General features: G+C 49.5%; 2 protein-coding genes across 4 annotated transcripts; one reads left to right on the top strand and one right to left on the bottom strand.

Moving 5' to 3' along the window:
- Positions 1–1,969: 1,969 nt before the first annotated feature.
- Positions 1,970–9,088, bottom strand: TMEM74B (transmembrane protein 74B). 3 transcript variants are annotated; one of them, XM_060284781.2, is made up of 2 exons: positions 9,024–9,088; positions 1,970–3,911 (listed from the first exon to the last, which is right to left on the bottom strand). In XM_060284781.2, exon 2 carries the CDS (start codon positions 3,868–3,870, stop codon positions 3,172–3,174), a length of 699 nt encoding a protein of 232 aa, XP_060140764.1. In that variant the 5' UTR covers positions 3,871–3,911; positions 9,024–9,088; the 3' UTR covers positions 1,970–3,171. The 3 variants fall into 3 exon arrangements, with proteins under 3 accessions (XP_060140764.1, XP_030686885.1, XP_060140763.1); XM_030831025.2 differs by lacking the exon at positions 9,024–9,088 and adding an exon at positions 8,768–9,012; XM_060284780.1 differs by lacking the exon at positions 9,024–9,088 and adding an exon at positions 8,535–8,670.
- On the top strand, positions 8,865–25,364 carry C15H20orf202 (chromosome 15 C20orf202 homolog). Its single transcript, XM_060284782.1, has 4 exons — positions 8,865–9,085; positions 9,810–9,889; positions 21,955–22,132; positions 24,028–25,364. Exons 2-4 carry the CDS (start codon positions 9,843–9,845, stop codon positions 24,259–24,261), a joined length of 459 nt encoding a protein of 152 aa, XP_060140765.1. The 5' UTR covers positions 8,865–9,085; positions 9,810–9,842; the 3' UTR covers positions 24,262–25,364.
- The last annotated feature ends 2,198 nt before the right edge of the window (positions 25,365–27,562 follow it).

Raw genomic sequence — 27,562 nt, 5'->3', positions numbered from 1 at the left:
TGCAATTTAAGGTGCTGTCCTTTTTTAAAATATCAAAATTACAAATAAAAGTTTGACTCAGGGCCTTGGAAGGAGCCTGGGCAAGTGAGGGGCCTGGATGGTAAATCTACCCTTGACTGGTGAGAAAGGTGGCTTTTGCCTGGAATGAGAGGGAGCCATAGGACAGTTTCGAGCAGAGGAGCTGCCTGACCGAATTAACCTTTGAATAGGATCTGCCTGGCTGCCAAGTGGAACATGAATTGGGGCAGAGTAGAGGAATTAGGACACTAATGAGCAACCTGAACCAGGTGGTTATGGCTGAGGGGCGGGCAGGGGTCAGATTCCAAATGTGGAACCAACAAGATCTTCTGAGGGGTAGAATGGGAGGCTCGAGAGAAGTCAGAAGGGTTGACCCTGAGGTTTTAGGCCTAATCCAGTTATCTCCAACTGGGGCGGGGAAGAAGCGTCATCGTGGTAACTGGACCTCATACACTCAGGCCTCTAACTTCTCTATGATTTTCACCAACCCCCCTCTCCCCGCAAGGAGGCTGAGGCCGAAGTTTCATTCCTCCCACTTCACAAAGAAAACAATACTCAGGATACTCAGAGAGACAGAGCACCTTGCCCAAGGCCACACAGCCAATAAATGGCAGACCCTGGACTCAAACCCAGGTTCTACCAGCTCCAAAATCAGTTATCTGTTCTCATACACCAGGAAAAGCAAGGTTCGGCGACCCTAGTAGACTGTCAGGTGGGAGAGGGAGTTCCTGCAGATGAGGCACAATTCAGCTACCACAGGGTCCCTCGGACCACTTCACACCTACCCCCAAAAAGCCTGCAAAGAAAGCTCTCTGCACCCTACGCCATGCTCCCTCCTGACCCTGTTTCTGATCCACTGGCTGGGAGGTCTCAGCTGCAATCTTGGGGAAATGTTTTCGGCATCGCTCACGTTTTCTTAACACATTGACCAAGTAATGACTGCCTCCCTCCATTTTACACATTTCCTAAAGGAGTTTCTGTATTAGGATGCAAAGCTGGCTTCTCTGACTTAGAGAAAACCTGGGATTCCTGGTTTAATCTAGATTTAATCTTCTAACAGATTTAGCCCCTAAAAACAATCCATTGCATTTAAACTGACAATAGCTCACAATAATCCAATGGCTTGGACTGATATTTTTATTATTATCATTATGGATATGAAAGGCCCATCATTTGGGATGTTCAATTCTACTACCTAGAATGGCTCATGCCACTTTCTGCCTCCACTCCTCGCTTGGAGCCTTGACTTGTGAGTCTTTCACCATCTTGAGGCTTTGTCCTTTTCAAACCACACCTCTTAAACACCAGGAACAGAACCTGACAGGCCAAGCTGAATAGGCTTTGTCCCCTCCAGCCCTCCCCCAGCCCCCTACTCCTGGCAAAACCTGCCAGCAGGAGCAGATATTTGATCCGTCATAGAAGCTATGATGTTACACTGCCCAGATGTTCAACTTACCGGACTGAAGGCTCAGGTTACAGATAATCAGGGCTGCTCTAGCCTACAGACCCCATGCCCACCCTATCCTCCCACCCTGAAGAGTCAGTTAGGATCAATGTCCCACATGGCCAACTGAGATGGAGTATGTAGGACCTGCATGGGTCGGAGGCTCACAGAATTGACCCCTTTAGAGTCTTCACACCAGTGGCCTAGAAGGCACATACTCTCAAAGCCCTCTAGGGCCTTTCAGAATGGACGATGCCCTCCCCCAGTCCTCAAACACCTTTATCTCCTTGCCCGCTAGGGCCCACTTCCTTTCTTTGTCAGTAGTTTTTTGTTTTTGTTTTTGTTTTTTACGGTACATGGGCCTCTCACTGTTGTGGCCTCTCCCGTTGCGGAGCACAGGCTCCGGACGCACAGGCTCAGCGGCCATGGCTCACGGGCCCAGCCGCTCCGCGGCATGTGGGATCTTCCCAGACCAGGGCATGAACCCGTGTCCCCTGCATCGGCAGGTGGACTCTCAACCACTGCGCCACCAGGGAAGCCCTCTTTGTCAGTAGTTTAAAGAGAATCTGGACAGAGCCTGGAAACACTCGACAAGAGAAACAGAACAAATGTGATCAATGTGGCTAGAATTTTCAGGCCACCAGAATGTGCCTGATTTCTCTCCCAATAAATTGGGGCTGCACTTTACAGCTACGGGAGTTGGGGAAGGAAGTTACAAATTCAGCATTAAAAAAACATTTTTTTTCTGTTACCAGGATAAGGTCAGGCCTAAGAGACATATTATTGAGGAAGGGGAGGTAATGAAGGCCCACACTGTGTCCACAGAAATACAACAAAGCCCCTACCCTTTCCTGTTTAAAAGATCCCCCCGCCCTTGTCCAGGGAGTTAGTGAAAACTGTGCACGTGACTTTGTAAAATGTGTGCTAAGATCTAGTCACAGCAGGTAATTCAATCCCAAGACCAAGACCAGGCTGTAGCAAACTCTGGATTTAGCCCAGTCTAACCTGAGGACTTAGGGGGTCCTTTAACAGGACCGAGTGAGATGCTGGCTGTGTGACAGTGGTGGCCACCAACACTGGGTCAGAAAATGGCACAGAGAATGGTCAGCACCTGCCAGACACTCTCGTCCCCTGAAGGAACGGCCAGATGCAGAAACTGGGCTCCCATTCCATATAGGAATTCCTAGGGCAGAACTGGAGGGGCCATCCCTCTCACCTCACAGTCAGGGGGACTGAGGCCTGGAGTGGGGAGGTCGTCCCAGGGCTGACTTCTCCCCTCATCATGAAGCCACCTCCCACCTTAGACAGTCAGGGCTCAAAGTCAAGTTTGCCCAACACCCATCCATGGCTGATGAGGACAGCAGAGAACCCGGAATTCCCCAAGACATGGGGAACAGGATGGGCAGCCTTTCAGACAGCTCTCGACCCTCGGGCAGGCCAAGAAACTCATCCTCCAAGGGCAGCAGTTTCCAAACTTCTGTATTTTTAGCAGCAGAAGCCATCCTTCAAACAAAACCTTATGCAAAACCTCAAGCTACAAAACAGATCGGGGGCAGCTCTCCCAAGCGAAGCCTGGGCCAGGCCCCAAGCTCCCCCTCCAGCACCCGGGACTCCTTCCACGGGGCCCTATGTGGAGCTCAGTCCAAAACCCCAGACTCGGAGGCCTTGTAGCCCTGAAGTTGAAGCAGCCAGATAGGGTGGGCTCTTACTTAAGACCCCTGGAGGGTGCGGCTGGTCTCCGAGACCTGGACGACTTCGTTCTCCACCAGGGCCTGGCTCCCATCCCCACTGAGCTGTCTCATGCGCAGGTTAATGGAGCCGTAGGTCTTCCTGGAGCCCCTGCCAGGGACGAAGTTCGGCCGGCGGTACAGCTCTCCCTTGCACAGGGAGACCATCAGCAGCACGGACAAGAGCATGCCGCCCACTGTGAGCAGCCCCAGGCCTGCAATGATGCACTTGTCCAGGTGTGAGCCCAGGCGTGCATAGTACATTTCTAGTCGTTCCATCTCCCGTGCTGACACTGTGTCCGGGTTGACACGGGCCTCTCGGGGGATGGTGTACGCAGTCACCACCAGGAGGATCCCGCTCACCAGGAAAACCAGAGCGGAAACGAAGCCGTAATCCACCGGGCGGCTCACAGGCTCCAGGCCTGGCCCCTCTTCTGAACGCAGGGACAGGTCGTCCCTCTGGGATCGGGGCCATGAGGGGACGCCCTCAGGGGGGCTGGGGGAGCTGCCCAGTCTGGCATCCCTAGGGTTCTGGAAATGAGTCTCGTGCTCCTCCGCAAAGAAGCAGGCATTCTCCACACCCTCCCTGCGTGGGGCCGCTGGACCCAGAGGAGCTGGTCTCCTTGGGGCCTGGGGACCATTGCTCAGTGTCTTCAGTTCCAGACCAGGGGGAGATGCCATTGGGAAGGCGGGCCCCAGCTCATCCCTTGGCCGCTGGGCAGCTAGAAGAGAAAACAGAAAGTCAGTGGAATTTAGCGAACCTCTACTGAGAGCCTGCTGGTGCCAGACATCACAGAAGGCCCCGAGAGATGTGAAGGTGAGTCAGGCCGAGTTTCCACCGGGGAGGAGGGGGAGCCCGCCAGGCAGAGGGGGAGGCAGGGGATAAGATAATGACAGAGCAGTGAGACCCAATCCGCGCTAGGATCCTGCTTCACCACTGGCGGGCATGTGGCTTTGGGCAATTCCCGTATCGTCTCTGGGCCTGTTTCCCTCTATATTAAATGACAGTAATACTACCACTCCGTATTTAACAGGGCTGATATAGGGATTGAGTTAATCCATATAAAGTGCTCAGAATAGTAAGGACTCAGTAAGTATCAGAATGAGCTATTATGATGGAGGGAATTTAAATACAGTAGATAGGTTCTAATCCCAGCGTCACCACTTGAGCTTTGGCAAGTGAGGTGACCTTTCCAGACTCAATTTTCTCATCTGTTAAATGTGAATAAGCCAAATGTCTCCCTCATAGGGATGATGTGAGGATTTCATAAAATAAGGCATTTAAGCCCCCTGCCAGTTCAATTAATGGACACTGTTGTGATGAAGTGAGAATGACTGGGGGCAGGGGAAGGGGTAGAGATGAAGGTGGTCCTAAGAACAAAAGGAGAAAGTTAGGGAAGCTTCTAGGAGTTGGTGGCATTTGAGCCAAACCTCGGAGGATGAGTGGGAAATCCCCCAGCACTGAGAGGGGACAAGGGCATTCTGGAGAGGGAGAAGGGGTGCCTTGAGGTCAGCTGGGACCAGCTCGCTAGGGACTCTGAAAACCAGGCCAAGGAGCCAGGGAGGCGAGGCGTTGGGGATGGGAGGGCTAACATCGCCTAGGTTTTGGAAAGCTCTCTCTGGCTGCTGCATGGAGGACAGACAGGACGGGGAAGGAGGAGAGTGGAGGCCAGGGGTCCAGGGAGGAACCCATTGTGGTCAGGGGAGACATGGAAGCTGAGAGGGCAAAGAGAAAGGAGCATATCTGAGAGCCATGACTGAGGTCAAGGCCAAATGCCTTTATGTAAATAGAAGATGGGAGGACCTGGATGCAGACCACAGAAGGGGAGCTGGGAGAGGAGCAGGTAAGGGGGTAAAGAGGAGACACCCTACCCAAGTACCTGAATACACACCCACACAGACAGACAGCACATGTGCCAAAGGATACCAGCTTACAGCCCATGGGCCATATTTGGCTCATAGAAGTTTTGCTTTTTTTTGTTTCTGGTCTGTTCATCTGGTTTTTGGTGAAGCAGTTGCCAATATATAAAAAGCAAAAGATTTTACACTTTATTTTTTAATTTATTTTTTTAAATAGATCTTTATTGGAGTATAATTGCTTTACTATACTGTGTTAGTTTCTGTTGCACCACAAAGCGAATCAGCCATATGCCTACCCATGCCCCATATCCCCTCCGTCTTGAGCCTCCCTCCCATCCTCCCTATGCTACCTCTGTAGGTCATCGCAAAGCACCGACCTGATCTCCCTGTGCTATGCTGCTGCTTCCCACCAGCCAACTATTTTACATTTAGTGTATGTATGTCGATGCTACTCTCACTTCGCCCCAGCTTCGCCCTCCCACCCCATGTCCTCAAGTCCATTCTCTATGTCTACCTCTTTATTCCTGCCCCGCAACTAGGTTCATCAGTACCCCCCCTTTTTTTTTTATAAATTTATTTATTTTTGGCTGCGTTGAGACTTCACTGCTGTGTGTGGGCTTTCTCTAGTTGCAGTGAGCAGGGACTACTCTTTGTTGTGGTGCGCGGGCTGCTCATTGCGGTGGCGTCTCTTGTTGCAGAGCACAAGCTCTAGAGTACAGGCTCAGTAGTTGTGGCGCACGGGCTTTGTTGCTCCGCGGCATGTGGGATCTTCCTGGACCAGGGCTCGAACCCGTGTCCCCTGCATTGGCAGGCGGATTCTTAACCACTGCGCCACCAGGAAAGCCCACCACCCTTTTTCTTTTTTTAGATTCCATATATATGCGTTAGCATACAGTATTTCTGATTTACTTCACTCTGTATGACAGACTCTAGGTCCATGCACCTCACTACAAGTAACTCAATTTCATTTCTTTTTATGGCTGAGTAATATTCCATTGTATATATGAGCCACATCTTTATCCATTCATCTGTCAATGGACATTTAGGTTGGTCCCATGTCCTGGCTATTGTAAATAGTGCTGCAGTGAACATTTTACACTTCAAACCTTGGATGCCTGGCTTCTCTTGCAAAAGGAAAGAATCTCACCACCCTAGCCCCCATTCCCTCACAGCCACACTCAGCTGGAGCTGATGATGGAGTCCTCCCTCAGGCAGATCTGGTGCTCTCCGACAGGCCCCAACTGGCATGTAGAACTCCTGATCTCACAGCAGAACTACCCCATTCCCCCTGCACACTGATGTACTGTGGGTACATACACCACAGACCCAAGTCCCCACACTGCACAGAGACCCCCAGGTGCAGAGTGGCTCGTATGCCCTAGTGTGTCTACACACATGTACACAGGATTCTAGACCTTTCTCTGCATTCGTGTGTCTGAATTTATTCTCCAGTTCTCTGTGCTTCAGTGTGTGTGTGTGTGTGTGTGTGTGTGTGTGTGAGAGAGAGAGAGAGAGAGAGAGAGAGAGAGAGAGAGAGGATATAAGCAAATGAATGAAGTGAAAATGAATGGAATGAATGAAATTTAAAGAGCCTCAGGGCAGGAAGGCTCGATCTTTCTGATCTTCCTTCCAACAAGGGCCTGCATCAGACACCTCCTCTTAGCACACACAGGGCCTTTCATGTGAGTACAAAGCCTGTTTCCACTTACAACCCATCTCTATGACCATGTCCCTTTTTCCTGAGTTCCAATTTAATAAATGTTTACTGAGCACCTACACTCCCTGCTGGGCCCTACTGCGGGCACTTCGCTCAGGAGTATTGTGTAGAACCCCCACGAGCCCCACGAGCAGTTATTACTATCTCCATTTTACAAAATGTGGCCAAGATCCCATGGCACGCATGTGGGGGCCAGGAGTTGAAAGCAGGTTCCCCAAGAATTGTTATCACTTAAAAGCCTGCAAACCCACACACTCTTGTACCAGTGGCATCATTCCGCCCTCCTTCCCTGGTCTTCCAGGCCTCATTTGTAGATTCTCTACTTTATCCCACTGTTTAACATCAACCACGAGCAGCTTGAGGGCAGGGATATGTCTGGGTCCGCAGCCCCCTGCACAGGGCTTGGAACACAGCCAGCCCTCAGGAATGGTTTGGCAACCTGCCCAGGCAGACAATCCTTCCCACACACAGGGTGGCGAGTGCCTACTCAGGGCCAGGCTCTGCCCAGACTGCTCCCACTTTCCAGTAAACCAAGAGGAGAGGTGTGTTCATTGGCTTTTTTTACTTTTGGCACCAAAAGCATTTTCCTGAGTGCCCAGCCAGTAACAGGGACTGGCAGTGACCACTCCTGCCCAGTTGGTGTCCAGATGTGGTCCCCCACCCATGTCTTAAGCATCCTCCACAGAACTCAGCCCCTGGAGTGGCCCAGGAACCCCCTTCCCAGACCAACACACTGATGCTTCCATATCCCAGAAAAAACTCAGGACACCCAAATTCTTGGAGCAGGGCTCTTTCACTTGGCAGGAACCCAAAACTTTTTCCTTAGGATGCCAGCAGAGTTAGGAAGAGGGTGGAGGAAAAGGAGGTTCCCTCTTACCTAGAGTTGCTATGTATCTGACACACAGGTTCAGAGATGCCCACCACTTACAAGGACATGCCCAGTAAATTATCCAAAACATAAGCAGAAACAGACAAGCTGACAATGATGCTGGTGTCCACTGCTCACACACCACAACTGTACCAGTAACACTCCAGTTTCATATGCAGTCCAACAGGACCTGAAAAGCACACCCCAGTTCCACACTCATACCCCCAGGGGCCTTTTCCACATGCAACATTCACAGACATGGGAAGCCACGCAGTGTGAGCCACAGATCCATAGACCACATTGGTACCCACACCCCAGCAAGGGACAGAGCTGGTTACACACACACACACACACACACACACACACACACAGACAGAGTTTACTACCCTCAGGACTGCTAAGACCCACCAAGATCCCCCCAGGCCCAGCACCCCACCCACTGGTGTGCACTAACACGCGGGGAGACAGACGCACAGCGGGAGTGGGTAAGCTTCACAAAACCCAATCGATAGACACACGCACGAGTTGTACACAAAGCCTCGGGCTCTCAGATATGTCCACGCTGTTATACCCAAAGTTCCGCGCAGAAAGCCCCAGCACCCCGACTGCCCGCCGCACCCGCGCGCCCGCCAGCCCGCAGCTCACACCCCCTGCTCCTGCCCTTGACCACAAACGCCACTGGGCCGGGCCAGGCCGGACCGGGAAGAGCGGCGCCGGTAGCCAGGCGGCCAGGCGACCCACGAAGGCCAGGATCTGCGAGGACAGGCGTGCGCCCGGGTCCCCTCGCCTCGTGTCCTTCGGCCGGGCCGCGAGGTCAGGCTAGCTCTCCTTGGCCGCCCCTCCCCGCCTCGGGCCCTCGGTCTCCCGCCGCCCCTCGTAGTCCCCTTTTCGCGTGCGTACCTGTGCCGGGCCTCCCTCACTGCCTCCCCACGCGGGAGGCGAGGGCGCCGGGCAACGGCGAGGGCGCGTCCTCCCAGTGCGCCTCCCCGCAGCCGGTGCCCGCCTGCCGGTGTCTGTGCTGCGGCGCAGCCCGGGAGAAAGCGGGCCCGGCCGCCGTCTCCTCCTCGCCCTCCCCGGCTCCCGCCCCCTTCCCGGCCGGGCCCGGCCCGGAGACGCTGCCGCGGCGCACTTACCTGCTCGCTCCGCGCGGGGCTGTACCGAGGCGGCCACGGCCTCTGAGGGCTCCGGGGAGGGAGGACGGGGAAGGGGCGGGAGCCGGGGATCGCCGAGCGCAGCGGATCGGGCTCCGCCCGCGGCCGGCGAGGGCGCCAGGAGAGTTAGCGCGGGGAGGCACTGGGAGGAGGGTAACGGACTAGGGTGAGAGTGGGGGGACACGGATCCATCCTCCTGCCCTCCCCACCCCTTGGGGCAGATCTGTTTCGCCAGCACCTGGGCTTAGGGAACTGGAGCCTTCATCTCGTGGTGCCTGGGCGCAGCGGCGAGGCGCGGGGGTGAGTGCTGAAAGAGACCCCTCCCTCGGCCGCCGGCCTCGCCCCTCGGCTGGGGAGCCCCTACTGCGCCAAGCCCCCACTCTTCCTCCGCTCCTCACCCCCTCACACACACACAGCCCTCAGGTAGGACCCAGGGTCCTCTCCGAGGTCCTTAGGTCGGGATAGTGTTCTCTGGCGTTTGTGGCTCCGTGGCTCAAGGGCGCCACCTGAAGGCTGAAAAGAAGCCTCTGAAGACCACCCCTCACCCCCAAACACACACGCGCGCGCGCGCACTCCTCCTTTTCCCCTGCTCTTCTTTTTTTGTGGGACACTGAGGTACACAGCCCAAGACGGCTGTTATCTTGGAGGATTACCAATGGCCACACACACCTTCTTCCTCCAAGGCCCAGCTGTAGTGCCCCCTCCCCTGGGAAGCCTAGCTCGCTGCCCCACACACTCCCTCGCCCCAGGGGCCCCTACAGCTGTGCTCTTTGCCTGCGTTATTGTCCTTATTTCTGAGAGTTGTGATTTTCAGGAAGTGCCAGCATCCCTCATCAGACTGGCACCTCCTGGAGAACAGGGCCCCTGTCTGATCCCCCCAGATCCCAGCGGTGGGTTTGGGTGAGCAGGTGGTGAGTAGGGCAGATTCCACTATTTCTCTCCGTTAAAGGGCTCAGATTAAGGTGAATCAGTGAGATGCCTAGAGCACAACAGTTAAGGAGACTCTCCCTCTTTGGGGGCCCAGGTGAAGCCCAGAGAGGAGGTCCGTGTGAAGATCATGGGGTTTCGGAAGTCTCCGTGGCCAGCTCACTCTCGTGGCCTCTGGTAAGTCCTCCCGCCTCTCTGAGCCTCAGTGTTCGCCTCTGCCAATGGAATCATGAACATGCAGACTCCAGGAGCTTTGGAAGGGTCAGCAGAGGTCAGCCATATGGAAGGACAGGCAGATGGGGATGCCCTGTCCTGGCTCCTCAGCCACCTCATGTGAAAACCTGACATGTCCTGCTCCAAAGGCCTGTGCCATCCTTGACAAGCAGGACAGTGGAGGCCACCCTGGAGGCCAGGTGCCCAGGCCTTTGAGGCCAGTGTGACAGAGACCTGGGCAAGACCTCTGGGGATGGGAGGGCTTCAGTCTCCTCCTGCCTTCCAGAAGCCTATTGTCAGGGACCTCAAAAGGAGCTGGCTGTGGCACCAGACTCCCGAGAGAATCCCAGCTCCACCATTCATGGGTGTGTGGCCTTGTCCCCTCTCAGAGCTCAGTTTCCTCATCTGTTTAAAGGACTTAGCAAGGGTTATAGGGATTAGATGAGATACTCCCTGTAAAGCGTGCACAGTTCCCTCCCTCAGCCCTGCCTCAGAGCCTTTGCCTTTGCTGTTCCTTCTGCCTGGGACGCTCTTCTTCCTGAGACCCCCAGAGCTCGCCCTCACTTCTTTCACGTCTTTGCTCAAATGTCACCTTCTCAGAGACACCTTCCTACATCATCCTTTTAAAACTAGCAGTGCCCCAGCACCCTTTACTCCTTAACTCCGAATTTTTCTCCATAGCATTTATCAACTCCTGACAGTTGCTTATTTCTTTCTTTATTGTCACGACCACTAAAATATGTGTCAAGAAGCAGAAGCTTTGCCTGTTTCCCTCCCTCCTGTATCCCCAGACACTAGAAAAGGAGCCAACACATAGGAGGCCCTTGATAAATATTTATTGAATAAAGAATGGAGAAAATGAGCAAATATTTACTGAGCTCCTATTATATACTGATTAATTAGGTAGACTTCATCCCTACCCTCTAGAAGTTTGTATTCCAGTGGGAGAAAAGGATAAGTAAATGTAACACTGCCACAGAGCAGAGGTACATAGTGCTGTTCAAGCTTTCAGCAAGGTGCTGACCTAGTCTGGGAGATGGGGATGGCTCCTGGCTCTACTGCAGAAGTGAGGACTGAGCCGAGATTGAAAGGATGAATAGGAGGCAACTAGGTAAAGACAGCAGGAAGAGAGGCCCAGCAGAGGGACTGGCATGGGCAAGGGCCCTGGGGTAGAAGAGAGTATGGTGAGTGTGAGGCTTGACGGACACCAGGGTGGTTGCCCTGAAGGGCTCAATAAGGAACGTTGGAGATGAGGCTGGACTGTCAGTGAGCCAGGTCACTGAGAATCCTTGTAAGCCAAGCAGTTGGTTCTTTATCCCCAGAGCAGTGGGGAGTCATTGACCAGTGTGAGTAAAGAGTTAACAAACTTTTCCTCTTCTGCATGAGAATTTGACCTTTGGTTAACTGTCTAGCTCTGTTTCCTTGGAAACAGATAAACATATATCACTCTGTTACTAGGCAACATTGCTATGATAAAAATGACCCCAAGGAGGAGCCTGGAATGATCCATGTGGTAATGGATTAGAATTGGAGATGTCAGTATGAACTCATGTTTAACATAATATTGATGCAGATGAGTACGTATTTATGATACATGTGATAGATAACTATAAATGTATATATACACAAGTCAGTATACACTATATTTCCTTTCTCTGTCAGCTGAGAGAACCTAGCTGCATGACACTGCATAGCAACAAGCGCACCTGGTTCCCATATCTTGGTTTCTAATACCACTCTCCAATAAAAGGAACCAGGGAGAAATGGCTGATTCTGGAGCAGGAAATGTACAAGACAAGCCTGGAGCATCTGATAGTGCCAGAAAGGAAGGAAGGAACAAACCACACGCACACACACACACGCACACGCACACACACACAATGATGGGGGTATGTCAAAGGACATAGGGGCTGACTAAAGGAGCTCCTAAGAGCCAAAGTTAGAAAAATTTGATCAAAAAAATAAATATTGGATTGTAACCTAAAATATGATAAATGAAAAAATGGGGGGAAAAGAGAAATCTCTGATGCTGAATTCCAAATATTCCATCCTCAAGGAAGCAACATAACGCCCCAATTCTTTTTTTTTTTTAGACTCCTGTGTAGAAATTTTTTATACAATTTTTAAACGTTACATTCCATTTACAGTTATTACAAAATATTGGCTATATTCCCCCCGGGTTGTACAATACATTCTTATAGCCTATCTTACACACAATAGTTTGTACCTCCCACCCCTCCACCTCTGTATCATCCCTCCCCTCTCCCCACTGGTAACCACTAGTTTATTCTCTATTATTTGTGCATAACTCCCCAATTCTTAAGTGTGGGCGGAGCATAGTGCCTTTCAGAGAGTACAGTATGGGAGTGGGGGTGGAGATAATTTTATAGTGGAGAAACTGACAAACCTGATTACCTCAGCCAGGGGATCAAAGTCAACATCAACAGTCCAATTATGTTAATAGTATGTATCCTCGATATGGTGTGATGGGACTGGCACTTTACCTCTGTGATCTCTCTCACAAAACCCATAACCCCAGTCTAACCAGGAGATGAACATCACACAAATCCCAGCTGAGGGACATTTTACAAAATACCTGACCTCAGAACTGTTGAAACAAGGAAAGTCTGAGAAACTGTCACAGCCAAGAGGAGCCTTAAAGATGCATGATGGTTAAATGTAGTGTGGTGTCCTGGATGAGATCCTGGAATAGGAAAAAAGGACATTAGGTAAATACTAAGGAAATCTGAACGAAGTGTGGACTTTAGCTAATAATAATGGATCAATATTGGTTCATTAATTATAACAAATTTATCATACTAATATAAGGTGTTAATAATAGAAGAAATTGGGTATGGGAACTCTTTGTGCTATCTTCCCAATTTTTCTGTAAATCTAAAACTGTTCTAAAAACTAAAGGATTTTTTTTTTTTCTTAAAGACCCCTGATTGGTAAATTGCATCTGGGATGAGAGGAACTATAAATACCTGTTGGGAAATCATATTTTGGGCTTCACGAGCATGGTGACTCCTGTAACTGGGCAGGTACAAAGGTATCGGCTCCCAGGGGACATGAAGCTTTTAAGCCACGATGACTCCTGCACCCACCAGATGGGGATTCATCTCCTTGAACCTGTGCTGTACTGCTCTGGTACACATGCAGCAAGGACTCCCCCGCTGAGAGGGAGAGTTGAGTGCTGGTGCTGACATTGAGTGCCATTCTAGCAAGCTGAGGTTCCTGTCTTCCATCCATCAGAGTATGTCAATGCCAAGTATGGCTTGTGGTCATCTGTTGAGTCTGAGTGTGTAGTTGAACCTAAGAAGACTCCTTGTGGACATTGCAGTGGGTGATAAGCAGGAGAATGACGTGATCAGATTTGCATTTTGCAAACCTTCTCCCTCTGGCTGCTCCCAGGTGCGAGGGGACAAGAGAGAAAGCAGAGACCATCAGGAGGTTATTGTGGTCATGTTGGCATGTGATAAGTCCTCAATCAATTCACTGCAGTTATGTATCTATGAGACGTGTGGGTCTGTGAGAGAATGTTCTTGTAGAATATTAGAATATCACTTAATCCAGAATTTTCCAAAGGGTATGGTACATGACATGATTTCTTGGTGTTATATAGATAAATGTGTTTGGTTATCTATGGCTGCACCCCAAAATTTATCAGCTTAAAAGAAAATTATTTATTTGCTCAGTTTTGCAGTTTGGGCTGGATTTGGTGGGGACAGCTCAATTCTTCTCTACATGGTGTCAGCTAGGGTGATACAAACAGCTGGGAACTGGCTGTGGGTTCTTCTATTATCTACCACACTCTCCAGGTGGCTAGCGTGGGCTTCCTTATACAGTGGTGGTCTCAAGGTAGTCAGAGTTTTTATGGCACTCAACTTTCCCAGAGTACAAAAGCAGAAGCTGTTGGAGCTTCCTAAAGCTGAGGGAACAGTCACAATGTCACTTCTGCTGCATTCTATCGCTTTAGTGAATGTCACAGGCCAGCCCAGAGTCAAGGGGAGGGGTCTACATAAGTGTATGAATACTGAGAGGCATGGATCACTGGAGGCAGTAACAGTCTCCCACCATCTATCCTGTATCTGTATACACACACCCCCATATGTATATGTATTCATTTTAATGGCTAGGTATTTATTTTATTCTAATGTGTTTTAGAAAAATAGATAACTAGCTCAGGAAACTAAAGATATCATGGATAATATTGCTTAGAATGAGGACAGAAAAGTATATGCGTCTATATGAAGTTGGAGCAACATATTCTGCTGGTTTCCCCCACTATACACTCTCCTTTTCTTCCCCTGGGATAGACTTGTTGACCGATAGCTAGCACAGTGCAATCAGAATAAGGATTCCATTTCCCAGCCTCCCTTGCAGTTATGTATGAACAAGTAGGCAATGAGCCATTATTCATCATCAGAGGAGAAGGTGTGGGCAAAATGTATTAAGTGTTCTTAAAGGAAGGGGATATGCCCTCCTTCTCCCCTTTTGTCATTCCTGCTGCCAGGATGCAGACCTGATGGCTGGAGCTGGAGCAGTAGTCTTGGACCATGAGCTGGAAGCATGTTAGGATGGGGGAGCAAAAAAATTGAAGGAATCTAGATCCCAGATGACCATGGAAACACCAGCCTGGGATAGTTTCCCACACTTTTTTTTTTTTTTTGCGGTACGCGGGCCTCTCACTGCTGCGGCCTCTCCCGTTGCGGAGCACAGGCTCTGGACGCGCAGGCTCAGTGGCCATGGCTCACGGGCCCAGCCCCTCCACCGCATGTGGGATCCTCCCGGACCGGGGCACGAACCCATGTCCCCTGCATCGGCAGGTGGACCCCCAACCACTGCGCCACCAGGGAAGCCCTTCCCACACTTTTATTTGTTAGAGAAATAAACTCTTGTATAAGCTACTATTACCTGGAATTTTCTGTCACTCAGAAGAGTTTTCCTATCTAATATGATCGGTTTAAAGACAAATACAAGTAAGTCAAAGTAGAGGTGGTAGGCAAAACCGAGAAGGAGGTATGTGAGTAGCTGAAGTTTGAAAAATACAGATCCAATCTGACCTCCTGTGTTCCAGGTGAGAAAACTCTGAATACAGCCTTCAGTGTGTCCAAAAGGGTCATATGAAAGAATAACCCAGGCAAACTTAAAGTTTCACTAGGGGAAGAAAGGAGGAGAAAGGAAAAGTATTACTGGAGGAGGGAATAACTCTTAACAGGCTCAAGGATGAAGTAATAGTAATGAATTACTTGTGTGTTTATTTTAATTGACAAACACTTATGTAGCCCTCTCCAAATGCCAGGCAATATTCTAAGTGCTGTACAAACATTAGCTCACTTAATTATCGTACCACCTGTCATGCAGGTGCTATGATTATCTCCATTTTAAGATGAGGAAGTGGAGGCAAGAGTGGTTAATAACTTGCCCAAGGTCACACAGCCGGTTTACGACATTTCTGGGATTCAAATCCAGACCCCAACTAAGTGCTGATAGCCACTATGCTGAGTTCCATCATAATTTTCAAAGCATGTGCAAACTTCCTGAGCTGTTAATGTTATTCTCCCCACTCCCCCCCACTTTTTTTTTTTTTGGCCGAGCCACAAGGCTTGCAGGATCTTAGTTCCCCGACCAGGGAATGAACCCAGGCCACCGCAGTGAAAGCGCCGAGTCTTAACCACTGGACCACCAGGGAATTCCTAATCCCCTTTCTTACATTTAGGAAAATTGAATGCCAAAGAGAGGAGATCGCTCGGTAGCCACACTGAGGGGTAGTAGAAGTACAACCAGAACCAAGGGCCTGGACTTCCAGATGGATTGGGGAACCTCAGATAGACCTAAGGTCCCAGGGCTGATTGGCCGCATGCCTACTCTCCCTACCCCATTCAGTTTTATCTCCCACTCATTCACCTGGCGAGGGAATTGGGACTCACATCAACTGGGCAGCTTGCCTCAGAGTCACACCCAAGGCTAGTTGTGGCCAAGAAACACTTTTCCCACAGTTCCACTCTGCTTCCAGAGTCTCCACCACCTCGTCAGGGTCAGAGGCTGTGCTTCCCTGACATAAGGACATAGGGTTGTGTACTGGGTACCTGGGCATGGGACAGGTGTGTATAGGATACACGTACACAGGGTGCCTGTGTACAGAGCAGAAGGGCTAGAATACCCGTATACAGGACACTCATGCACAGAAGAGGTGCACGGGACTCATGTGTACAGGGCACACAGGGATAGGATGTGTCATAGGTTGAGTTCCCCCAGAAGCAAACCCGAGACAAGAATTTGAGGGCAAGTGGTTTATCTGGGAGGTGGTTCCAGGAAGCACTGCAGAGGAGTGGGGAAGTTCGACACGGAACGGAAGGGAAGGCTTCCGATGTACCAGTGGGCAAGCCCATGGCTGCTGCAGGCAACTGGGACTCAGTCCTGCTGGACTGAGTATTGTCCCACCAGAGAGCTGAGGGAAGGGAGGTATTTATCTACTAACTCCTTTTTGCCAGCACGTCCAGCCTGTCCTCTGCACAGGTCAAGCACGTTCCTTAAGCAGAGAGTCAGATGTACTTTGCAGTAGGAAGCCCTGGGCACACATGGAGAAGGGGAATGTCAGGGGGATGTGGGTGGAGCTCTGGAAGCATTTGCTACAGGACACAGAGGTGCAGGGCATGTTCAGGACCCATGAGTACACAGATAAAGAGCACAGGCAGAAGACAAATGATCAGATTACCAGCCTTGCTGTCTGGGGTGAAGCGAGGGCCTGCTGGGAGGGGGGAAATAGCACAGAAGAAGAGGCAGTGTTGGGACCCCCAAGTCAACTGGTCCTCCATCCGTGTGCTCCAGCTGGCTGCTGTGATGGCACGAGCTTGCATGGTAAGAAAGGTGGGCTTAAGGGCTCTCACAATGTGGAAGCTTCTTTCTGCTAAACTTCCACCTTATTTGGATTTTACAAAGTGGGGATGAGGCCGAAGGTGCCCAGGATAAAAGAGGGACCGCCCTCAAGGCTGGGTAGGGCCCTAGATTAGGAGTCAGACACGGAGGCAGAGCTCAGTGAGGTCACTGAGCCCACCTGCTACATCCAAGAGATGGAAGTAACTCTGCCCATGTGTCTCAGGGCAGGTCACCTACGACTCTTACACCTTGGGTTCCCTGTCTGTCCAGTGAGTATCACGGAAGTCCTCTCCCTGCTATGGACTTCACAGCACTGTTGTGAGGAGCAGATCAGGTCTCAAACAAGAAGACACTTGGAAGAGAATAAAATATATAGGTGGGGGGATTATGGAAGGGCCTGAGTGGGGGCAGTCAAGGAACCTGGCTTCTCCCTCTAGCTCTGCTGCTATAGTTTTAGGATATTGGTTTGACTCCTGTAATAAAGAGGCCCAAAATGATAGTGCCTTTAATAAAACAGAATTCATTTCTCTTTCGTGTAAAAGCACACACAGCAGTTAAGGCTGATACGGTGGCTTCACAAGTCGCAGGAGACCTCAGTTCTTTCTATCTTGTTGCTCTGCCATCCTCCACCTGGTGGCCCAAGATGGCTGCTCCACCTCCAGCCCTTATGAGTATATTCCAGTCAGCAGAAGGAGAAGCAGGGGGAGGGGCAGGAATCCTCCTCCCTCCTTTTAAAGGCACAGCCCAGAAACCGCGCACATCACATCCATTCATATCCCACTGACCAGGATTTAATCATCTGACCACACTTCCCTGCCGGGGAGTCTAGGGATAGTCTTTTGCCATGTGTGAATGGGAGAAGGGATATTGAGGAACAACCTGCAATTTTTGCCACAGCTGCTGACTTGTTTGGGCAATTCACATCACCATCTGGGCCATGGTTTCTTCATTTGCAAATTTATTCATTCATCCATGCATTCATATATTCATTCATTCATATATATATTCCAGGTTTGTGATATAAAGTTCGATTTTTGAACCACTTGATGGCTAATGAATTCTCCTACTAGCTGGACGATAAGCCCTGTGAGGTCAGGTGTGAGGTCTTTTCACTCAGCGCCATACCTCTGGCATCCAGGGCAGAGTCTCGTCTGGCACATGGAGGCCATATGACCAGTTGCCCATGGATGAGGCATGGATGGCCATTCTGGCTTTGATAATTGGTGAGGACATTTTTCCTCGCTGAGGAGTTTAAGTTCTTTCCTTTCCTAGGCCTCCTGGTTCCACCTCCCCTTCTCCCCATGTGCCAAGGCTTTCCAAGCCTATGAAATAAAACGTTCTCTGAGCCAGAATCGTGAGAGTAGGATTAAAAATAAATGAAAGTGTGTCAAAACAAGTTAACCACAAGAAATGTCTTCCCAGGATAATTCAGTGTTGGCACTGGAGGCCAAGGACAGAGCATCAGACTCTAATAGCCAAGCACTCCTATCAACACCACTCCTGTGTCGGGCAGAGAACCTGCTGGGCTGCCCAGGATGGCAGCAGATGGCCTAGCCTGAGCCCCCGCTTGACCCTCCACCCCTGCAAGACAACAGGCAAGACCCTCCCACACAGGTCAGGGAGAACAGGTTCTAATTCCAACCCTGTTGCTTACCTGCTGGGGTGATCCTAGGAAAATCTATGCCTCTTTGAGCCTCAGCTTCCTCACCTGTAAAAATGGGTTAATAATAGGCTCTTCATCAGCTATAACATGCAGATAACAACGGTGCCTACCTCGTAGGCAGACGTTCCCAAATGTTCTCAGTTCATGGCATCCTTATCATCTCTGTAATTTTTTCACAGTGCACCAGGCCCGAAGAAATGTCTAACAGTTGTTTGTTAAATTAGGTTCAAACAACTTAATGGTAGTTTGTACAGTATTCAACAGATACTATTGTATTTCCCTCACATTTTAAAAATATTTTGCAGTGCCCCTGTGAGTTTTCTGAAGTGCCTCTGGGTGCCTTGGCGCTCAGTTTGGGAACTGCAGTCACAAGGTTTTGAGGATGAGATGAGGTTGTGTTGTCAAGGGCTTATCACGATGCCTGGTCTGGAGTCAGAGAGCAGTAAATGTTAATTGTCCTAGATCATCCTCCAGTCTCTCTAGTCCTTTCTGTGTCTCCTGTCGCTGCCACCCAGCAACTCTTCCTGACTCCAGCTCCTGCCATTTCATGGTTTCTGCTTGCCGCCTTCCGTCTGGACCCCTCGGGGCCTGTGGCCCTGCTTCTGAACTAACTTCCTTCTCGTATAGAATCGCCAGCCCCCCTTCTTCATTCCTCCCTAACTCCACACGTGGCACAATCTCTTCATAGGTGGAGTATACATTCTGGCCTCTTAATTTGGGGCTTGGCTGTGTGACTCACTTTGCTTACAATGGCAAAAGTGACAGCTTGGGGTTTCCCTGGTGGCGTAGTGGTTGAGAGTCCGCCTGCTGATGCAGGGGACACGGGTTCGTGCCCCGGTCCGGGAAGATCCCACACGCCGCGGAGTGGCTGGGCCCGTGAGCCATGGCTGCTGGGCCTGTGCATCCGGAGCCTGTGCTCCGCGGCGGGAGAGGCCACAGCAGTGAGAGGCCCGCGTACCGCAAAAAAAAAAAAAAAAGTGACAGCTTGATTGTTCTGAGCCTAAGTCTCAAGGCCTCACATGGTTCCACTTGCTCTCTATCCTCTGCCATTGCCAAGAGAAGAACTTGCCCCAGTAGCCCAGTGGTTCTAGGAGGAGGACAAGAGACCCATGGCGAAGGCTCAAACCTGCAGACCTGAAGACCGATGCAGACCACCTTAGCCAAACCACAAACTCAAGAGCAAAAATAAACAGTTGTTGTTGGAAGGTATGGAGTTTTGGAGAGTTTCATTACATAGTAGTCTTGTGACAATCCAACCCCTCTAACTGTGGCAAATTCAAATTCTCTGAGAGAAGGTCTGATTGGATCATTTGCTCACCACCCAGAACATAGCTGCTTTCACACCATCACCCACGGGCCGAGGGTCTCCCTCCTGTCCAGTCTGCAGGTGGCTGCCTTGGGCTGGGACACCCATTTCTGATCCAAGCTGTTGTCCCATAATTACATGGTCAAGTGACACAAAGCCTGGTGAACTGCCTGGAAGCAATCATTTCTGGCCCCTGTGTTCAGAAAGGGTGTGAGTGTGGTAAGCAGGAGATTCTTGGATCCTCTTTGGTTCTAAAGAGTAACAGCTAAACTAGGAGAAATTGCACATAAAATTTTCTCTGCATGTGGCAGTCAGGATGCAACTTAAGCTGTAAAATCCAGGATATAAGGAATGTGATTTTTCTTACAACTCATTTCTGTAACTATTTTGAGCCTCATTATGCTTAAGATGGAAAGGATGAGGCTCAAGCTCACATAGAAAATTTGGTACAACCGGGTTAGAACCCAGTTGTCCTGGCTTCCTGTACAGTGTCCTGGCCCCCTTCCCTGCGCAGTCAGTCTCACACTTGGAAGGATGCTGCAGGTGCCATCTCTGAGCCAGTGGAGCCCCTTCTCCAGCCTCCCTGATCGTCTGGGCTGTGCTTCCCCACTCCACTGGCTGAGTGCCCACTGCCTGGAAGAATTCTAAGCAACACTTTCCTCCTACTGAGTCGTAATCTGCCTCCCTATGTCCTGTATCACCTGCCCTAACTCTGTCTTCTGGCACTACACTTCAATGTACACTCTTTTTTCTTTAATTTATAAACATTTACTATAAATTTTACTTCTATAAATTCTATTTAGTTATTTTTCATATCTGCCTTTTTAAATAGTGTCTTTTTTCTTAAGTTTCTGAATTCTTTTGTATGACTTTAATTCTTTTCAAAATACTTTTTTTTTTTTTTTCAAAATACTTTTTGTGTTTTAATCTCATCTGAAGTTCTTAGGGGAAGTGGGGTCTAATCCTGCTATTGCTGGTGTCTGCTGACTCTCACTTATAGTGGATGGTTTCCTTGTGTGGTTTGTAATTTGGGGCTAAGCGTTCACCTTCAGTGGACCTTTATCTGTGGACAGCTTGTGTAGCCCAGTTGAGGGCAAGTACCTCCAAAACAGGTTACGTTTGCTTTGCTGGTCACCTCAGCTCCTTACCTGGGATCACTATGTTAATTCTTAGTTTGGGGTTCCTAGTTCAAGTGGATAGAATACATTTTTTTAAAGCCCGCATGAGACTAGATCCTATCTTTTGGCGTCATAATATTAACTTGATTATAGTTTGTTTCCACCCACTAGGATGTCAGCTTCAGCCTTTGTCTCTCTGATTTTGGGCTCTACTCCTCTATCTGCCTACAGCAGAATTTTAAACACCGTAGGCACTCAAAAGTATTTGTTGAAAGAGAGAATTAAAGGATGCCCACTTCACAGTGTGTTGTGAAGAATAAATGGGGTGTCAGTTAGAACTGTGTTTGCCCAATTAAAAATTGGGTTTCTTGTCTCATATAACAGGCAGATGATGTTGGGGGTTCTGTGACTGAGTGATTTCAATGACTCTGCAATTTTCTTGGCCTTTGTCTTAGGGTTGCAAGATGGTTACTGTAGCTCCAGGCATCACATCCACATTCAAGGCAGAAGGAAGTAGAAGAAAGTAAGAGTAAAGGGGAAGCATCCCCGACATTTTTCCTTATCGTGTAGGTAACATTTTCCTAGAAGTCTAACAGCAAATTTCTGCTTTGGTCTCATTTGCTAGAAATGGGGCGCATGGGCATCCAGAAGAAAGGGGACTTGGAAAGTGAGCATTTCCCTTATCTATAGACTCCATAGGTAGGTGAGGGAGGGAGGGAGAGGACTGGGGACACAGGTGTGCCATCTGCCCCAGATGAGCTTTTATCTGTGTGTGTGTGTGTGTATAACAAAGCATTTAGAGCAGAACAAGCCCTCAGAAAGCGGACACCTATTTCCATAATAATTATTAATTTTATCATTTAAAGCTTTATAGTCTCTGTGATCCTGTTGGCATCAGATTTGGATTCTGGAGCCCACAGGCTCTGAGGCACCCATACCCCAGTGATCTCCCTCCCCCCGCCCCTTGTTCTATTCAGAGTACTGAAGCCCTTTAAAAAAAAAACACACACTACATTTTCCAATGTCAGCTACTTCCTGCTCTCATTAACTCCATCCTCAGTGACTTAGCCAGACTCTGCTCCTGGCCTGAAGCAGAGAGCAGACTGTCCAAATCAAAGGTCCCTCAGGCCCGTCACCAGGTCAGCATCAAGGTCTCTCCCAAGGACGCTGAGATGAAAACAGCAGAAGAGCCAACCTCAAGTCTTGGGCAGACCCTGGAGTGGCTGAGAAAGGAGCTGGTAAGTCTTTACGTTTCTTTTTACCTGGTGCTTTCACACCATATATTCCAAGGCTCCCTGGTTCCCCACTCCCAGGTGCCCCCTAGGCTGGGGCAGAGCTTCAGGCTGGGGTATAGGCCCTGCAGGCACCCCTCTGGGACCAGCCACACAGTGCACAATCACCACCTCAGGTGCTGGGATAAGTAGGTCGTGGCCTACATAGGAGGCTCTGGGTACAGTACTTGCCTGACTGGTTTTAGAATTACACTGAGTCCTGGTATGTGCCCAGCTCTGCAGCTGTGTGACCTCTAGCAAGTGGCTTTACCTCTTTGAACTTCAGTCTCCTTATTGTAAAATGGGGATAACCATAGTACCAGTACCACAAGGGTTATTGTAAGAATTTGGTGAGGAGATGGTGTAATTCGCTTAGTGCCTGCGTTGGCTGTTACAATCCTGACCCAGCTGGATATGGAGTACATCAGCTGTCTTAGCCTGGGTCTTCTAGAAAGCAGAGGCTTGCAAGGGTTGGGGTATTAACCGTTTATTTGGAGGTACAAGCCCAGAGTGGTGAGAGTGAGGGAAATAGGGAGTGGAGGCAAAGGCCGATGCTATTTGAGGAGATGCCTTGCGTTACCAAGCTGGCTGCCACTTAGAAAGGAGCCCTAAGGAGGCCCAGAGGCCCTCTCAGCAGCCGGTTTACCTGGCTGCAGGATTCTCTGCAGGGGTTGAAGGAGGATCTGCACTCTGGGGGAGAGAAGAAGAGGAAGTTTATCTGCCCAGCTCACTCCTGTCTCCCATTTCCTGTCTGTAAGGCTCCACCCCATGGGGCACTAACGCACCTGAACTTATGAGCTGTGTCACTTGGCCCCTCAGTGGCCGCTCAGGAAGCCAGGCCTTATGTCTCTCCTTGTGTGTTTTCTCCAAGTCCAAAAACAGAAGGGAGCCCCAAAGTATGTGGGGACACCAGCCCAGAGAGAGAAGGAGGTGGTCTGGGGAACCACAGAAGGCACCCAAAGTTTGTATTCCAATAACGCCAGCTTCTTCTTCTGGGGAGGGACAGAGAGGATTGTCCAAAAATGACCTGTCTGGGTTGCCAGGCAACGGACTAGCTGGGAACCAACCCTGTCCTCACCTCGGTGGGAGGGGCTGACCCAGTAGGGCTTCTCATGGGCCCAGGGGACTCCAGCAGCAGGAACTGCAGCCACCTACAGTCCTCAGGGATCTAGAGGCTGGGTGGCAATCCCACCCCGTGCTCCCCCTAAACACTAGGCATACGCTGAGACTGCTTAGTACCTGAACCCAAAGTGCCAGTTTCCACTTGATAAATTACCTCTCTTCTCTCCTACCCATGAGGAGGGAGAACAGGTAGGGGTGGGGGGAAGCCTACCCAAGGCACAGCCTCCCGGGGCCAAATGTCCTCTGCCTCCACATATGACAAGAGATGAGCCTTGAGTCTCCACTTGCTGGTCCCTGACTTGCAAATTTCTCAGTCAAGTGTGTTTTTAACCTCCATCACAGGGAATTTACATGACATCACAAGGGCTCCCCTGTGGAGCCCAGCCAAGAAGCCCCGCTTGACCATCAGTGAAGTATGTCAGTCACTTTATGCAGCAGAAGGAGCAAGTCAGTAACACCAGCAGCTACCACTGATGAGCACTGATGAAAGTCTGGTGCTCTCCCTCCTTTCCTGGGATTATATAAGCCCCCAAAGTCCTGGTGGGATCTAAAACAGGGAGAGAGCCTTGAAAGGCAAATAATTTGCTTTCTAGTTTGCAAATGAAGAAACTGAGGCTTCGGTGGACATGGCTTCTATGAGGCTGTGGGCTTGTCTCCAATGAGACAATGATAGGAGCAGGCTTTCTGGGGGAACATCCAGCACTCTGGCCGCCCCCTCACAGACTCCTTCTTTCTCCTAGGCTGAGATGCAGGTCCAAGACCAGAGACTTCTGCTCACGCTGAAGCATCTTCACAGTGTCCTGCAGGAGCTGCGTGCGGAGAGTGCCCACTGGGAGGATGCCAGATCCAGTGGCGGAGCCTCCCCCATCAGGCCTCGGGCGGGCTCTGAAGGCAGGGGCCACCAGCCCTTTTCCTCCAGGGGCCTGGCCCAGCTCCTCCAAGGGGCAGACAGCAGACGAAGCTCCCTCCCTTAACAGGCCAGAGATGACCCTGACTTTAAACCCTCCCCCCACTAGTCTAAACTTTGATTGTGATGAGAGAGAGCACTGGAATGGGAGTCAGGAAGGCCGGTCTCTGGGTTCACCCCTGCCTTCATTCACTGTGTGTCCCTGGACCTGTCACTCAGCTTCTCTGTGTCACTCTTTCCTCTCCTGTCACTTCTCAGGGTTTTTGCACAAATGAAGTATCAGATGTGAACACATTTGGAAAACGCAAACATGTTACATGGCTTCTGGCAAGCACCACGGTGGTAATCCTATTCTTAGGAATTTCCCACAAGGTGATTGTTAAAACAAAGAAAGAGCTCAGTGTGCCCGGATGTTTATCTAGTGTTGCCATGGCAAAAATACAGAACCCCGTGCAGTGACTTGATGGTTGTTTTCTGTCTTCCCGGCAGGCCTTCTTATTCCCCTTTATCTGAAAGAAACAGGCCTTACAACCAGCCTGGCCATAAGGATGGGCATGTAACCAGGCCTGGCCAATTACAATTCATGGTCATCCTAACAACATGATTGGCCCAATGAGTGGGCATGTGGCTCAACAGAGCCAATCACAGCCCTTCTCTGGGATTGCCCTCTTGATTCTTGTTCTACTGCGGTCGCAAACCTGGGGCTGCCAGTGGCCATGATTCCTGTCAGGTGAGGGAGACCTGCTGGCAGTAGGAAAGAAAGAGGCTAATCTTCAAAGAGAAGCAGAGAGAGGACCACACAAGAGATGGGCAGAGAGGAAGGGTGCTGGCTCTTTTTAGTCCCTGGTTTCAGACCCTAATTCTGTGAGTTACTCCTGCTGTCTTTCCAGAGCAGAAGCCAGTAGATTCTACCACCACCACCCACAAAGGCACACACCAGTTTGTTTTTGCTTAAGCTGATTTGAATAAGGTTTCCCTTATTTGCAACCAAAATAGTCCGGATGGTCAAAGAAGCAAAGAAGAGAAATCATGAAAAAAAATGGCATTTCTGACAACCGAGTTTGGCAGGCAGGCAACAAGGTGTATGTTGTGGCAGAACCCTCAATTCTTTGGGGTGCAGGAGTCATAACTTTGAAAAATTATATCTGCCTATAAGAAAGATACAAATGGAACAGGTAAAAATAAAGTCCTGGTGTTAACATGGTCCGATTATCGTCAGGCCTTTTTATTTTTGAAAATCTTCTTGCATGTTGCTAGGATATTGCTTTTAATGGCCTTGAAAAAGTAAATCCATTGCATACAGAGGCAAAGGGTGGGAGGGCTGCATTATATGTACTATGGTTATGGTCAGACTAATCTGGGGTTTCTATATAATATTTGATAATACAAAAAAATAGTTCTCCATCAATGGCTGAATGGATAAACAAAATGTGATATATACATGAAATGGAATATCATTCAGCCTTGAAAAGGAAGTTAATCCCGGCACATGCCACAAGATGGGTGGACTTTGAACACATTGTGCTAAGTGGAGTAAGCCAGTCACAAAAGGACAAATATGATTCCACTCATACGAGATACTTAGAGGAGTCAAATTCGTGGAGACAGAAAGTAGTTCTGGTTGTCAGGAGTTTGGGGGCAGGGGGTTGGGGGGTCATTTAAGGGGTGCAGAGTTTCAGTGTTGCAAGATGGCAAAAGTTCTGTGGATGGATGGTGGTGATGGTAGTATAGCAACGTGAATGTACTTGATGCACTATATACTTTAAAATGGTTAAAATGGTAATATTTATCATATGTTATATTTTACCACAATTAAAAATAAATACTTTAAAATTTTAAATTACCTGCTCTGTGATGCTAGGGCTGGAGTCCCACAAACCCTATTTCTGCATTACTAGCTGCTCCAGGTTAGACTTTGCCAATAAGCAGGGTGGGGCTAGAGGGACACCACAGGGCTGGAGGAGCGAGAAAAGACTTGCTTCTTCATCTTTGTTCTTTGTAGCTTCCTGTGGCCTTCCTACTCTCATGAACATCACCCAGCAATGCTCCTTCACCTCAAAGCAGCAATTCCTCCCTGTGGCACCAGCCAGAACCCCCTTCTCAAGGCTGTAGGCGCCAGCCCTGGGGGGCCCTTCCCCCAACCTCAGAGACACCAGCTCCAGATGGCCAGCATCCCCTCCCCTGAAGTCTCAGTTCCTGTCCTCCCTGGCTCCTCTCTGCTCTCTGAGACTTGAGCCCAGCTGAGCAGAGCTCCCTTCTCAGATGCCTGAAGTGGAGCTCTGCAAGGCTGAAAGCTTTAATAATTTCAGTCTCCTCTCTTTGCTCCCTCAGCCCTGGGAGTGGTAGATGCTTCCTGCAAGTGCTACCTTCATTCTAAGAGTTCTTTTTATAACCTTTCGGTCATCCAGTTAACAACTTTATACCTAGTTAGCAATTCTTTATATTAAATTCTCTCCGTTAAAATAATCAGTTTTTGGCTATAATTACCAATGCTGCTGTGATCACTTTTGTTCATGTGCCCCGGTGCACAAGCCCAATGCCCCTAAGATATACAGGTTTTCTCCCACTAATTGAAAGTAAAGCATTCCTATGGAACCTTTCACAAGCCAAAATTGGGTATAGTGAAGAAGCAATTACCTTAGGACACATCTTGCTAAAAGAGGCCCAAAATAAATTGAGATAAAGCACAGATGCTCATAGACACAGGTCAAAGCCAGGTCAAAGCTATGGTGGCTTCGTGCAGAAATGCTGAGTGCCGTTCCTGGGGAAGTAGCTTGGCGGTGCCACTCCCCCCCAGGGTGTTTGCTGCCTCTGTAACGGCTCACCCCAGATCAAACGCTGAACACCATTTTCACTTTTCACCTGTTTTTGTAAAAGTGAAAATCATCTTTGGCTTTCTTTCAGTTCATGAAAACAGGTACTAATGTAGCTCTTTCATGAAAGCAAAGTGGCATAAAGTGAGCTTTCGAAAAACAACGGATACCTGTAGAGCAAAGAGTTGAACTGGAAGTATGTGTGTGAATACTCAAGTTTACAAGAAGCTTGTTTTCCAAAGTGGGGTATTCACTTAAACTCCCACAAGCCGTGTCCAAGAGTTCCTGTTGCTCAACATTCTCGCCAACACTTGGTATTATCAGTCTTCTTAATTTTTGCCAATATAATGAGTGCAAAATGGTATTACACTGTGATCTTAACTTGCATATTCCTACAAATGTGGTGGTTAACCTGAGTTTTAATTCCACCTCCACCATTTACTTACTTTTTGATCTTAGATGAATTACTCAACCTCTCTGAGCCTCATCTGTAAAAGAAGGGATAATAATATCTACCTCATAGGATTATTATTTATATTGTATAGGAGAATGCAT

The sequence above is a fragment of the Globicephala melas genome, chromosome 15 (genome assembly GCF_963455315.2).
Source record: "Globicephala melas chromosome 15, mGloMel1.2, whole genome shotgun sequence".
In the NCBI taxonomy this organism is placed as follows: domain Eukaryota; kingdom Metazoa; phylum Chordata; class Mammalia; order Artiodactyla; family Delphinidae; genus Globicephala; species Globicephala melas.
This window is presented reverse-complemented; position numbering and strand designations above follow the sequence as displayed.

What these genes read in the sequence shown, in the direction of transcription:
- C15H20orf202 (XM_060284782.1), top strand. Translation starts at nt 9,843, where the DNA reads ATGGGGTTTCGGAAGTCTCCGTGGCCAGCTCACTCTCGTGGCCTCTG. An exon ending in GCTCACTCTCGTGGCCTCTG is followed by an intron (nt 9,890 to 21,954) that starts GTAAGTCCTCCC and finishes CTCCATCCTCAG; the next exon opens with TGACTTAGCCAGACTCTGCT. An exon ending in AGTGGCTGAGAAAGGAGCTG is followed by an intron (nt 22,133 to 24,027) that starts GTAAGTCTTTAC and finishes TCTTTCTCCTAG; the next exon opens with GCTGAGATGCAGGTCCAAGA.
- TMEM74B (XM_060284781.2), bottom strand. Translation starts at nt 3,870, where the DNA reads ATGGCATCTCCCCCTGGTCTGGAACTGAAGACACTGAGCAATGGTCCC.